The following is a 14555-nucleotide window of genomic DNA, read 5'->3' as shown; positions in this document are numbered from 1 at the left end:
CTAATGAGCTGGACAGTTCTCAAAAGGAAATAGGGCAGAGCCGTCTCCACTGGAGATGGTAGGAGTCATGGGGCCAGCACAGCCGCTTGACACAGTTTCAGCAAGGCTGAGCTGCATGCTGTAATTGCTGTCACTCTGTCTCTCAGTGTACTGCATTCTTGGGGACTTTCTACGTTGTGGTTCATTTCGTGGGGCCCCCTGCCAATCCAGGCAGAGAGCTGGGGTTCTGCCAGAGCCTATGTCAGCGTTCCCGTCCAGAGACTCCTTGAGGACAAGTGTGACCAGAGGCATGGTTATCACTAATGGTATTTCATTTTTAAGGATAATTTGACCATGAGACATGTCTGACCCTGACAGCTTCCGCCTTCACAGTTCAAAGATGACTTTGAGCATCTTTGTCTCCAGGCGAGGTTGCTTATTGTGACAAGGTAGCCCCTGGGCAGAACTCGCCTACATCATCTGCAGATAAAATACTGTCCAAAAAGGAAAAACAAGATGTGGGATAGTTGACTGCCAAACTCTGCCAAGACAGGGTAAGCTAGTTCTCCATTGCTTCTGCTTCATTTCAAGGTCTGTCAGATGGTACTGGGCCTGAAGGCTGGAGACGATGCTCCAACTTTATAAGAAATTGGGGGCTTTCCGCATGTCAGCCGTCTCTACAAACTGTTTAAGTCCTAGAATCTATGTTTTGTGTTTCGTATATACTCAGATAATAGTTAATTCGTTCTGGGATTTCTGATGTGTTGAAGACTGGTTAGAGTCTCATAAGCAAACTTGAGTTGTTTAGCATTGAGAGATACGATATAGACTTGACAGGATGGTTCTCAGATGGTAATGCAAAATACAATCAGAACGTAATTCAGGTGTAGAATCGTAAACTCTTAAAGTTCAGATAAAGAGTAGAGTGCTTTATCTAAATTGACAAATATGATAGACTGTATGTTAAAAGCATATTATATTTTACCATTTGCATAATTGTGAGAATTGTGCTCAATTTATATCTGAGAGAAAAGAGCCTTTTAATTGTACAAAAAGGGGGAACTGTGGTCAGTTGCCCTGGCGCTGTTTGTATTTTGATGTTAATCTCGCTTCCTCCAGAGGGTCTGCAGAAGTAGATCACATACTCAGGTGATCTTCCTGAACATTCTCCCCATTCTTACTGGACAAATAAAGACATGAGCCAATGATTGGGCAGTGGAAAAGAAAGGTGGAACGGGTGGTCTCAGATAGGAGGAGGAGGAAGATGGGGCAGAACCACATGGCTTGAAGGAGCTGCAGGTATCGGGGTGGGGGTCTCATAGCTGGGGACCAGACAGATACAGTGATAGACCCGCCCACTCTAGGAACAGAGTTCATAAATATAATAACTGGTTGTGTGCTTTTTATGCGGGCTTATCAGGGTAAGAAATTACCACAAAAACCTAAACTTCCTGTTCTCTGTGAAACAGGTCTACCTCCAGAGCCCTATGGATTCCAGCCTACAGAATGAGTCTTAGTCAAGAGATACTGGCATTAAATCAATGCTGGAAAGACGCCCATGCCATCCTTCACATCTACCACCATAAATGTTGACACAACTGTAGTGTGCATTCATCACTCACTCTTGAATGGCAGATCCGTTATCAGCTGAGGCCAAACTGGAGCAGCTGGAGGTTACTCAGCCTCGGGACTCCCTCCTGTGTCCCACTGATGGGCCACCTACCCAAGCCACAGGGGCACCATGAGGACTTGAGTGGTACCAACCCTGATACCCCCTCTAAAATATAATAATAGCTTCAGGAAGTCCCATGATTGGGACTTCCGGTTACCAGAGAAGGGACAGTGAGACATCAAATTTCTGGGTTTTAAACTCCATCTTAGAAAACCTGAGCTTAGCTCCCATTTCTTGTCTACGTCCAGCAAGGGCTCCACCCCCAGGTCATCCCACCAACAAATCCAGCATCTCGCACCAGTTTCCAGGGGTCCCCAACAAATCTGCACCTCCAGGTTACACGCCCACCCCTGCCCAACAGCCCCACTAAGTAGGAGAAATGCAGAAGTTAATTTTATGGTTTAGCTCCCAACAGCAGCCAATTATGTTAAGGCAACAGTAACCTCTCACTCATGTGCATTCCAGGCTAGAAACACTTACACCTTGCTTGCCATTTTCTATAGAACCTGACCCGATGAGTGTTCAGAGCTTTTCTCTGCTGGAACCTTCCTGTGGGTTGGTAGTGAGTTAAGCCAGAAATCCAGCTTGTAAATAAAGAACCTGGTGTGATCAAATCAGATTGGCTCCTGATTGGACCTTAGGGGTCAGGAAACTATTCTTAGTTTCCGGGGGAGTTCAAATTAAGGCAACTTTTGAGATTCCATTTTGCCTAATGACAATGGCTAAGATCAACACAAAGGAGAAATTCTACCAAAGATGAGTGAAGGGACCTGTCAGAGCTGGGATTGGGTGTGTAAACTGGAGCAGCATGTTGGAAATTGTTCTAGAGTTCCTAAAAACAGAACTACCATAGCCCCAGGGATACCATTTCTCAGCATGGACTCAAAGGATGCGGTCTACACCCTGCCAAGGAGATACCTGCACATCCATGTTGACTGTGATTCTACTACCAAAAGCAAGACAATTGGGTAGTTGAAAAATGCCTAAATAAATTCTTTCAGAGTTTGCTCCTTTGAAAAAGTGAACATGTAAAGAAAAGAAGCAAAACACTATTAGTCATACAAATTATCATAGCTAGTTTAGTTCATAATTAGCCACATGCATTTTTATGGTTAAGAACTGAATTTCACTTTCTGTGCCGTTCTATAGCTGAAGAAAATAAAAGTATACTATTTTAGAATTAATTGAATAATGACAAAATTGAAAATAGGAGGTAAATGGAAGTTTTGCGTCTGACTTGAGACAAGCTGGGATCACATAATGGACAGACATGGATCTGCAGACAGAACACAACCTGAGAATAGCAATCCCCAAGGAAAAAACTCAAGTTCCACACAGAAGCCACTTTGTCAGAAACTCGGAACCTGATGGACTCATGCAGACAGCTTCCAGGACACAAGGGTGGAGTGAAAACGTCTGGTTTCTTTAGAGACTCCGGTTATACTGAGGTTTTCCTGGGGCAGACAGGTGAGAGAGTTTGGCTGAAGCAGTCACAGGTGAAAGGATGCTTTGCTGTAGCAAACACGTGAGGGGACACATGACGTTTAGAAGGGACATTGATATGACCCAACAGACAAGGAGCTCCACCTTTGGTTCGCCTTGCCCTCCCTTGCTCGTCATTGCTTGTGACAAGTTTGTATTGATTGGTTCCCCCTACAATTGCTGAGCTCTGCCTGTGGGGTCTTCTTAGAGAGAAAGTCACCAGAGAACTTCTAGTGAGATTCCCGAGTCTCCTTGGACTCTGGCTCCACTGGGGAGGCTCGCAGACTCTTCAGACATAACTGCCCTTGGTGATTAGTGTGTTCCTTGTACCCAGGGGACTGATCTGAAGGAGCTGACTCATGGTTGGTGTTTGCTAGGGGACTGGATGAGAACAGGGATTGTAATTGCCCAGTAGAACTATTTCTACACACGTCTGCTTCTCCCAGATCTCTAATAACCTTTCTTTCCCACTTTCTCTGTGGGCTGGGGGGCTAGAGGGGAAGAGAACCCTTACTAAAGTAGGATAAACATAATATATGTCTACACAAAAGACTACTGAGGCTCAGGGATAAGGAACAAAGCATAAACTGGGATCTATTTGTGACTGGTTCCCTTGGAAGGAGGGAGCAAGGACAGCACACACGAGGGACTCCTGGGCTGGAGGCTGGGGACAGGCTGTGGCATCCCCTCTCTTGGCAGGAGCCCTTTGTGATGAGGAGGCCACAGCTGTGTGATGCTGCCTGAGCCCTCCTGACACATCTCACACTGCAGCCCAGGGCTCAGTGGCCTGTGAGCTGCACTGCCATTCAGAAGATGGAGAGATTTCTCAATCTGATGAAAGGCATTCTTTACTCATGGATGAGCCCCAACTCTGTGAACACAGCAATGGACCTGAGCATTGCCATTCTGTGTGGGGTGGGGCTCTTTTTCCTACTAATCACCTTCCTGAAGGACTGCCCACTGTCACCAGCTTCTGGAAACAAAACAGACATCCCAAAGGTGAGGGGAGCTTTGGTCCACACACAATGGAGCAGTAAGCTGTTGTTCATGACGGTTACTCTCATATTTCCTGGAAAACAGGTTTAGTGGCAGTTGATTATTTTATAAAAACATTAACATAAGAAGATGTTCTTTGTTTTAACTCAGGGATGGGATGTAGGCTGCTTACCTTGTCCACAGCAGCTGAGTGAGCCTTGCTCATGGTCAAGCCAGAGCATGATTTTCCATCAGCTGCGAGTTTCTCTGTTCCTGTGACTTCTGGAACTCTGGGGACTTTCCAGAATAAACAAATGCCAGGTCCTTAGGAGACATGTGGGTCCTTTGTTGTGGGTCTCTGGTGTTTGTGGTTTGTTCAGTAGTTGTTTGTGCAGAAGAAAGAAGAAAAAGAAATTTGGTATCCTGACAGGGAAGATGAAAGGAATTCAATCCACCTAATCGACAGATATGGATAATCTACCAATAACTTCTCCCCCTTTCCCTGCTATTTTTCTCCCCTATCTAGTGTTAGGGGATAGAATGGGTGGGAGAAAGGGGTGGGGGAGGTGGAAGAAAGGCGAAGCTACAAAGTAGCTAATGTCCAGCTGCAGACAGGTGAGGGGAAATCTCAGAGTCAGACAGGGCTGACAGGCAGCAAAGGGGTGAGAATGGCCCTGAGGTGTCTGCCTGAAGCTCTCAAACCATGTCTAAGGAGGCAGAGAGGACACTCAGGACGACTGGGCTCCATGGGCAGATGCATTTCTGAGTTGGTGGGGACTCAGGACACCCTCAGTGAAAGGTCATCTGTCCTCATTCAGGTGCTTGCCTTCTTTGGGTTGGGCTGATGTGAAGCAGGTGATGAGACCAAGGCCCTCAGATCAGGGCTTGAGTCTCCTCTGCTCTGAGGAAGCAGATATCACCTGACAGCACAGAGACAGCTGCAGAGAGCAGCCTTAGGTAGGAGGATCCTGTCTGAGGAACAGTGACTGAGGTCATCCCTGGTAAGGGTGGTATACATAGCAGCTTCTGCTGTTTATCCAAGAAGGCCAAAAGGAAATGTTTGCACACAGTGAGAATGACGCAGGATGGATGAGAGAGAGCCCGCTGAGAAATGCAGATTTCATGTTATCCCTGAGAACAGAGAGCAGGAAGGTTGTCTACCAGAGAGAGGAGGAAAGGACGCAGGGTCACTTGTGTTGTTTCTAACTGGCAGGATGTGAAGAGGGGGCAGAGCAACACCAGGAGGAAAACTGATGTGGAAAAAGGTAGGCTTCTGCTTTTCTGTGGAGAGAAACGCCCTCTGGCCTAACCCTCAGTCAGGAGGACACGATATGCAGGAAAGAAGAGGGAACTTCTGGGAAGGAAATTATCATTATGGAATCCCCAAGTTTGTGATAGAAAGGAGTTGTGGTTGGCCTGGGCTGGGTACTATTCAGAGGACTGTTGTGCAAGGCACTGGAGTGATACTGTGCCCTGTATGGGGACTCCCAGGTCCAACTGACACCAGGTAGCTTCAGTTCTCCCACCTGCATTTCTATTTCAGATAACTGACCCTGTGGCCATTATAGTGTTGTCAGTGGAATTACAAGGTCTGACAGAGGAGCAAGGACAGTGTAAATGGAGAGAGGAGGTCCCTCCATGCCCCTTGCTCATGCTCAGTGTTCTGTCCTTGGACTATGGTGGTTGAGCATTAGAGTCTTACCATGGGTAATCATAAGACAGATGCCACTCTCTTGTGTGTTCTCACTCCTTATCCTGATCCTACATAACTATCTCCAGGTTGTAGAGATGGAGGGGAAAATGTGGAAGAGACCAAGACTCCATCACAACCTATGAAAATGTAAGAAATCTTTGTCTTGTGGAATTTTTCATACCAGAATGTGAGCTCTGGGTCTGGTGAGCTCTGGGTCTGGGCATCTTCATATGGAAGGTGTATGCAGGGTGGGATTTGAAGGCAGCCATGTAGTATGCGACACCAAGGGACTGGGATATGGGGCAAGGGAGGGCTCTGAGTACAAATGCCATACTTATAGACTTGAGGGCCCCTTGATCCTCTGCTTGGGCAGAGGTTTTCACCTCCTTCTTTTGCAGTCTGACTAGGCAACTTCTCCAGGACTCTACACCACAACCCTTTTGGAACTCAAGTCAGAAAACGGACCACCTTTTACTCTCTGAGCTGTTTTCTTCCCTCATGAGCTTAGAGGATCTTATATTGCAGAAATTTAATCGATGTTTCTGGGGCACATCCTCTATTTTCTCTGAATCAGTTGTGGCTATGGCCCATGTCCTCAGAAACCCTTGCTTTGAACAACAGAAATCTGTGAGGTTTAGTGATCCCTGTGTCCCTGCCCAAGCTCCATCCCAGGCTCAAGGACTTCAGCATTACTGGTACCAGCCACTGCCTCACGAACATAGGAAAACAAGCTTGGTAGATCTGACATGGGTCCCAGAAAAGGAAATCCTCCCAAGATCTACCCCAAAACAAATACATCCCAGTTTGAAGAGAAGGGCCTATGGAGTGTCATGTCCTACCACTGAGAAAGGGATCCAGACATCCCTACCCCCTGAATGCCTGTCCCATAAACATGGACTGTATTCTAAAGCCGTCAAAGGTTATGTTAAACGAAACCATCAAAAAGCCATTGGAAAGCCCCCTGGGAACTTGCCCAGGGACACCCTGAAGACTAAGGCTATCAGGCCTGCATCTGAGCATCTTCGGATGTTCCAGTACCACAAGGTGCCACAGACTAAAGAAAAAGCAACAAATGTGGGAGAACAACAAGGAACCCACATCAGATTCCCTCCATCCAAGAAACTGAAGCAGCTTCAGGGACGTTTCCCACCAAACACTGATCATTATTGCAAGAGAAGGCCTCAACTCTCCCAGCCTGGCCAGCCCTCCATCCTCAATTCCAAGAGCTACAATTTAGGCAAAATCTTAGCGTCTGTGTTTGCAGGGATGACCTTAATGAAGGACAGAGCAGACTGTACTATGCAGTCTCAAGTCTCCCAGGCTCCACAGGCTTCCGTCCGCAACTCCAAAAGGTACAAACATAGTAAAAGGATGGGGTCTGAGCCCAGAAGGGTGCCCTTAAAGAAAGACACAGCAAGGTATGATATGGGAAAGCCCATCAAGAAGGGACGTGGTGCTGGGGCAAAAAATGTGCCTCACAGTTCATGGAGCATCACTGGGAAGGGGCTGAAAGCCAGGAACCCTGCACTGAGGACAGACGAGCTGTCCGACATAAACCCTACTGACGATCATTCTCTGCATGACTTAGAGGCTAAAAGGAAGCTGGCATCAAATAGCACAAAACTTCCAGTCAAACACAGAAGGACACCATATCTACAGATCCTTGAGGCACTGGATCCCACCCCATATAGGGTTCCAGCCTCAAAATGTTCCCGTGTTGTATTTCCCTCCTCACTCATCTGGGATTCCAAGGAGGAATACTACTCCAAGGCTGCCGTGATCCTGGAAAATTTGCATCACCAGGACCCAGGAGGGACAAGGGTAGAAAGTGCATCAGCTGCCAGTCTAGAGAGGGCTCTGTCTATGCACTCAACTGCAGAGGTGCAGAAGACACAAAGAGCCCCTCCACCTGCTGCCAGCCATAGACTCCCAAAAACACATCCAGATCTACTGAAGAGAAACCTGAGTATTCAGCGCTCTGCTTTGTACTTTGAGGCAAAACCGCAGGAGGGCAGGATTATCCGAGGGATTGGAAAGGGCAGCCTACAACAAAATAACAACCCCCAAAAGGCCAAGCATGCACCACTCAAGAGCTTTCATGAGGGGGACTCAAGACATCACTTGTGGAATGGGACAGTGGTGGGCCCTGGAGAAAGGGCTTCAGCAGCCAAACAGACTAAAGCAGGGGAGGTAAAAAAAGAGACACCTTATGCATGGAGAGGGAGTCTGGGATCCAACGAGAGTCACACTGGCAAGGACATCAATATCAGTCCCAGGGTCTTTGGCTCTTTAGGGGCCAAGAGAAGCCCAGGCCATCTCCAAACATGTACTCCACAACACTCGCAGGACTCAACTCTAAGAACACAAGGGTACAGGAATATCAGTGTCAGTTCAAACAAGCAGCCACAGCCCAGGCCCGGGAGACACGATCCAGAATGCCCCAGTACAGTACACCCTGCCAAGGTCAACTTGTCTTCAGAGCACTCAATGTCCAGCTTCCAGAATACGTGCCAAAAGCCAAAGACTGCCCAGGGCTCATGTGATGTCTTCCTGAGGACGCATGAGAGGGCAGATACTGAAGAGAATAGAGTCCTGAAGGATAAGATTAGAATAAATCATCTCAAGGACTTGTGTCTCCACAAAGAGAGGCAGGGTTCTATAAGACCTACAGCCATAAGCCAGGGAGAAAGGCTTGGGAGATCAAGGCCTTGTAGCCTGAGCTCCACACAGCTCAAGGATACAGTAAAGACTCGGACATCAGATAAAGGAGAGGCTACTTCTAAAAGCTCTTGGAAGAGCGACATAAGGGAGATTTTAAAACATGGATATGTTGGCTCCAAAGACATTGGACAAGGGGACACTTCAAAGAAAGATCAGCCCCCAGCAGTGGCTGAGCGGACAGAGGAAGACTGGACAGGGAAAAAGGTCATCTGCAGTATGATAGCTCACCTGCAATACCTTATGAACTTTCTGTTTGAGGTCATAGAGGACACTGAACAGGACACATCAAAGGTACAAGGGTGTGAAATAGAATCCCTGAAATTCCAGCTGGGTAGCTCATCCCACTCTTCTGAGGGTGTCTATGGCATAAATCAAGGTACACCAGCAAGCACAGTGAGCAGGGGCCACACCAGCCCCGAGATGCATAACTGTTCCTTCACAAAAAGAGGGATTGGAGACAAAACACAGTCAGGGATTAAAGCCAAGACAGCCTGTGACCAACATCTGAACCAGGTGAACAGAGGGATGTTCTCAGACCAGCTCCCTATGCCCAAAAAATATGACCTTTCACGTATGTACAGGGGAATTCAACACCAGCAGGAGCTGGGTCTCACAGACCAGACCTGTGACCAACATAAAATTACAGAAAAGTTAGGAATGACCCACTGTCCACATGGAGGCACCAAGGGGCACAACCATTCCTTTGGATATAGAAAACTTGGAGACCAACAACAGCCAGACTTTACCCATAAGGCCTTGGACCCACATCAAAGTGCAAAGGAAGACATGGGCTGTGTCTCCTGTCTGAGTCCCAAAGGGAGCCGTCCAGTCAAGCACAGGAGAACTGACTGCTTCTCACCTTAAGTTGCTGCCCAGCAAGCCTCTGGTACTAGAACGGGGCAACGAGTAGGTGGCTCAGGCTGTCCTTGCCTTCTCACACCAATTTTCTAGAAGGTGTCCCATCTGCCCAGCCATTGTGTCCCCCATGCCTCCTAGTAATAAACTTGGTTTTGTCCCTGTAAAGAAAGTCGTTTCTTTCTGGAAGTCTTCCTCCTGAGCTCATGGCTCCTTCCCAGATGGGAGCTGCTTCCTGGTAAACACTCCTGTCTTTCAGGACAGTGGTTCCTGTCTCACAGTGATGGAGCAGGGGAGGGTCAGCATTGCTCCTGCCCCAGTGCAGTTTATGGAGAGACAGGGCAGGTGGGAAGGCACGGTCACTTTCAGGTGTCACCCTCACACACTCCCTTTGCTGTGCAGTTAGTAATAATCTTTCTGTCATTACAGAGACAACAAAAGGTTACACTTTTTCAGGATGAGCCAACCCCGTGAAGACCCCACCCAGGTCTGTGGCTCAATCTGTTCCCTTACTGTCCACCTTTATGTTTCTGTCACTTTACAGAATGATGTGCTGAGACAACAATCACAAACTTTTCATCCCCACTTCAAAGGTAGGAGAATTTCAACCTGCATTTCCAGGGCAGACATAGAGAACAACTATCCCAGGAGCCCCTGTCATCTTGATGCAGACGGAGGCCCTAGCACAGCTTACCTCACCTTGTGTGATGGGCAGAGATTGTCCATAGTCTGCTTTGCTCTTTGACTAGAGTAGGGTCCAGAGTAGAACATGCAGTGTGTGACCATGGGTCGTTACTGGAGGCCATGTCACAGAGGCCTGCCCAGTAACACAGGAAACCTGCAGAGAAACCGAAGACATCCCAGTCAGTCCCCTCACTGACCTCCCTAGAGACCTGGCATCATCCTGCACAGGCCATCGCCTTGCTGACATGTGGACATGCAGCTCATATGATGCTGCACCAGTGCCACCCTGGGGTAGACAATGTCTGTCAGTTGTAGATTGTTTCCTGGTGGAAGATTTCTATGCAGACAATTTGGAAACCTACATCCGTACTTTACCATCCTTCAAGATCTGAGGAGAACAGAGACCCTTTCTGGATCTATGCTCTGTCAAAGTTCAACCTCCCCTCTCTCCTCCCATAATTTTCTTTCAACTCTGCATTCCTCCTGCAAGCCCTGAATGAAGCAATCCACCTTTCATCCCCCACTGCTTCACCAGATCTCCTCTCCACTTCTTTTGTGTTTCCTTCATATATTTGTTTTTAGTGTAAAATAAAGACAATATAGCTAAGACTAAGTGATATCAATGAATTAGTATAAACCAAAGAAGTGCACAAACTCCCTAGGGTAAACATGCGGGATGCTGTCAGCCCCTCAAAGCCCACACGCTTCTCTGTCACCAAGCCCCCTCAACAAGGACAGCCACCTTGCTTTAGGAACCTCCTCCTCACATGTAAGCAGAATCTTGATCCCCTGAGCTTGTGTTGCTCACCTCAGCAGCCCGGCTCCCTCATGCTCTGTCTCCTCTCTGTCGGCCATCTTCCCTTTGCCACTGTAGCATTGGATGCGGCATCCCTGCTTCTAGGGCTGCTCCTCTGGTGTACAGAGGTCCCACTGGCACAAGGGTCGGTTTGCTTGTGGCTGCTTCGGGCCTCCTTTCCCAGTTGCGCTCACTTGAGTAACTACAGGGTGAACGGGTGGGTTTTGAGACTTCGGTTTGCTTGGTGCTGTTCATGGTTCTGTTTTCTTACCTGCTGCCATGCCAGTCTCACTCTTCCTTTCTCCTCACTGATTGATAGGAAGGTATATTCTGGATGTGAGCATTTCACTGGTTATATCTTGGCAGGAAATTATTCCATGTGAAGAACTTTCCCCTGGAGATTGGCTTACACATGGCTGGGAGCTACCATGTGAGTGCTGGGAATGAACCCTGGTTCTGCCCAAGGCAGCCACTGCTTTTAACTACGGAGGCAACTCTCCAGTCCCACAGGTCCTAATATTGTGAGACAAGACTTTCACTACTTCACCCATCAAAAGGATTTTATTTTGCCCCTTTATTTGTGTATAGCTGTCAGAAATTTCGGAGGAAAAAAAAAACATGAAATCTATCATTATATTGAATTCTCATTTTCATTAAATTAGAATATGTATCAATTATAATAGCCCTTGCCATCATTAAAGTATGAAGATGATGTTACTATTTTCAGTTTACGACAATTAAACGTATCTTTTCATAATTTTGAAAAATTTACCTTCTAGGATTTCCTCCTTATATTAGTTACTTTTCTAAGTACAAGTCATGTTTTAAAATTGTAACCTCCAGACCACTATAATTTTATGGTTTTTATTTCTTTTGATTCACTTAAGATAAAAAGATAAAGTTGGGTGGGTAGTGAGAGAAAATTTTGAGAAACGTTGGAGGGAGGAGAAAATATGACCCATATATATTGTAACAAATACTTACGAACAAAAAACAAAGCCAAACAATAGTTGGGAAAATGAAGAGTTGTGCTAGCACGCCCCATTCAAATAAAGGCAACTAAGACTTCTTTTCATACCTGGAAACACACTTTATCGCTGCACACTGACCTGCTAACCTGCTACTTGGCTCACTTCCCAGAGCTTTCCTCTCTCTTCCTTTTCCTATAACGTGTGCCTTTAGGAACGTCATGTGCTGTCCTTGCTCCAGCCCACTTCACACACAAACTCTGTTCCCTCCTGAGATGGGCTTTGGGGCATCACTAGGTTACTAGGGGCATGGGACCTCCTATCTAGAGGGAGACCCTCATATACAGAAAGAGAGGACAAGTATTGCACTATCATCTATGTGCAGTGTATGTGTATGTGTGGTGTGTGTGATTATGCATGTGTGTGGCGTGTGTGTTCATGTGTGTGGACCTTTCTCTTTTGTTTCTTTGGTGGGTGGGTGTGCCAATACAAGAGGCTCATCTGCAACCAGGAAGAGAGTCTCCGCCACAAACAAATCCTGTGTGCAACACCTTCCTTCCTGATGTTGGCCTTGGAGTGGGGCTAGAGGATATAGGCCAGGGAAAACTAGGGCAGGAGCCTCCCTCCAGGTAGGTATGTGGAAGATGTTAGCCTCACTGGGCACCGCACCTCTGCAGGTAGCCTCGGCTCTGTAAGTGAGCCCTATTCATTCATTGATTCCCAGAGTGGATCCTGTCAGAGTGTGTCACTGGGACCTTAGGAAGAAATTCTATCAACACCGAAGCCAATAACCTTTAACTTCCTTTCTTACGCCAGGGCAGAAGTTGTCTAGCAAGATCTGAGTCTAGCAGAATGTTTGTGTCAATGACAGGTGGTGGGGTATCCAGCAGGACCTACTACTTATCCCTGAGTCTCAGGTTATACTGGGGTCAGAGGGGTTGTCGAGCAGGTTCTGGAACCTGGCACTGTATACGCCACAGTAGAAGAGATACTGTCTAGGCAGGACTGATATCTAGAAATCTCTATGGTGAGTGTCCTAAATTTCCTTACACTAACAATAATTATACAGTGTTAACAGGGTGGGAGGACCAGATTAACTACATATATGAGACTCTAGGATAACAGACAATGTTGCATACAACATCCCAAAGCACCTGCCAATATACTGCTGCGATCAGTTCCAGCTGCAAAGCCTCCCTGCCACACACAGTACGTTGGGAATCTGGCCTCAGCACAGCACACACTGCACCATCACTAGGCTTGAACGTCTCTCCAGAGGTCACTTTGATGGCCGAATTCACACAGTTAGATCCTGCTGTGTGCAATGCTGTTCTCACTGCTCAGTGAACTGAACACCGTCTCTGTGAAGAGGGGCTGAGCCTGTTCTGCCTGTAGACGCCCGACCTTCTCAATGAGGCTCACCAGATCTCCCTCAGCAGCCGTCACAGCACCACACAGATACCTTTTCCCATTATGAGGGGGAACAGCTGCATTATATTTGGATGGCCCAGAAGATTCATTATGTCAATTTCAGTCACGTTGACTCAGTCATTTTCTCCCCCATTTCCTGGACCCTGAAAGTGTCCTACGGCTCCTGTGGAGGAGGCACAGCTGGGGAAAGCTGCCTTTCTGTGCCAAGGGTCCTGAAGGTGACAAGATTGTGTGAAACGGACACATTTTGGAGGATCTAACTCCAGTTCCAGCTTCACTGCTGCCTGCTCTCTTCACTTGCTGGAAGGTTGCTCGGCAATTCCCATGCTAACACCAGCTGACTAAACACTGACATGAAAACCATGATATTGCACTCAAGAGAAGCAGGATGGGAGGAAGCTGTACGGCTTTCAATTCCCAGGAGAGAGAGAGAGAGAGAGAGAGAGAGAGAGAGAGAGAGAGAGAGAGAGAGAGAGAGAGAGAGAGGAGAGGAGAGGTGAGAAGGTCCCACAGTGCACTTCAGAGTCATAGAAACAAAACCTCAGAACCATAGCTGATAAAACATGCTGAAGGCGAGAGCTGAACCTAACCAGATCATAAACAACAATGAATGAGAAATAACAAAAAACCAAGCATAACAAAACAACTAAAACAACAAGAAAGCATGGTCCTTGGAAAGGACAGAGGAAACTGAGGAAGCATGACCAAAACTAACCAAACAAGAAGATTCAGAATAAAACTAGGGACAAATGAACCTATAGAATCTGTAGAATAAATATAGGAAACCCATACTGTACTCAAGTTTGAAACTGGGAGAAATGGGCAAATTTCCTAATATATAAAATGTACAACAATGTTATATATCAGTAAGAGTCAATGAAGTTGAAAGATTAATAAACAAACAAAAAATCAACAAAAAAAATCCCAAGGCCAGACATCACTGTGGATAAAATTTCCATGACTTTTAAAGAACACCAATGTTCCTGGAATGATTCCATAACTGGAAGGGAAGGGACACCTTCCCATGTGTTCCAGCAGACATTGTTACTCTGTAACCACAACCAGACCAAAGGAAGATATGCTGCTTCCCTGGGCAGAGCTGCTACCTGCCAGACCTGATGACGGAGACTTATTCCTCAAGCCCACATGGTGGAAGGAGAGAACTGGCCCCACAGTCTGTCTGTCCTCTGTCCACATGTGTGCTCTCACATAGAATTAAAACTACAGCAAACCAACACTATGTCAATGCTTTCATGCAGAAGACGTGAAAACCTCAACGTGAGTACTTGATACTTCGCA

General features: G+C 46.9%; 1 protein-coding gene across 1 annotated transcript; it reads left to right on the top strand.

The window, feature by feature from the left end:
* Positions 1-3946: 3946 nt before the first annotated feature.
* Positions 3947-13850, top strand: Spata31a5l1 (SPATA31 subfamily A member 5 like 1). The gene is made up of 4 exons (XM_039096324.2): positions 3947-4132; positions 5322-5373; positions 5888-5948; positions 6200-13850. The coding sequence occupies exons 1-4, from the start codon at positions 3947-3949 to the stop codon at positions 9384-9386; spliced, it is 3486 nt and encodes a 1161-aa protein (XP_038952252.1). The 3' UTR covers positions 9387-13850.
* The last annotated feature ends 705 nt before the right edge of the window (positions 13851-14555 follow it).

Source organism: Rattus norvegicus, chromosome 17 (assembly GCF_036323735.1).
Source record: "Rattus norvegicus strain BN/NHsdMcwi chromosome 17, GRCr8, whole genome shotgun sequence".
NCBI classification, from domain to species: domain Eukaryota; kingdom Metazoa; phylum Chordata; class Mammalia; order Rodentia; family Muridae; genus Rattus; species Rattus norvegicus.
This window is presented reverse-complemented; position numbering and strand designations above follow the sequence as displayed.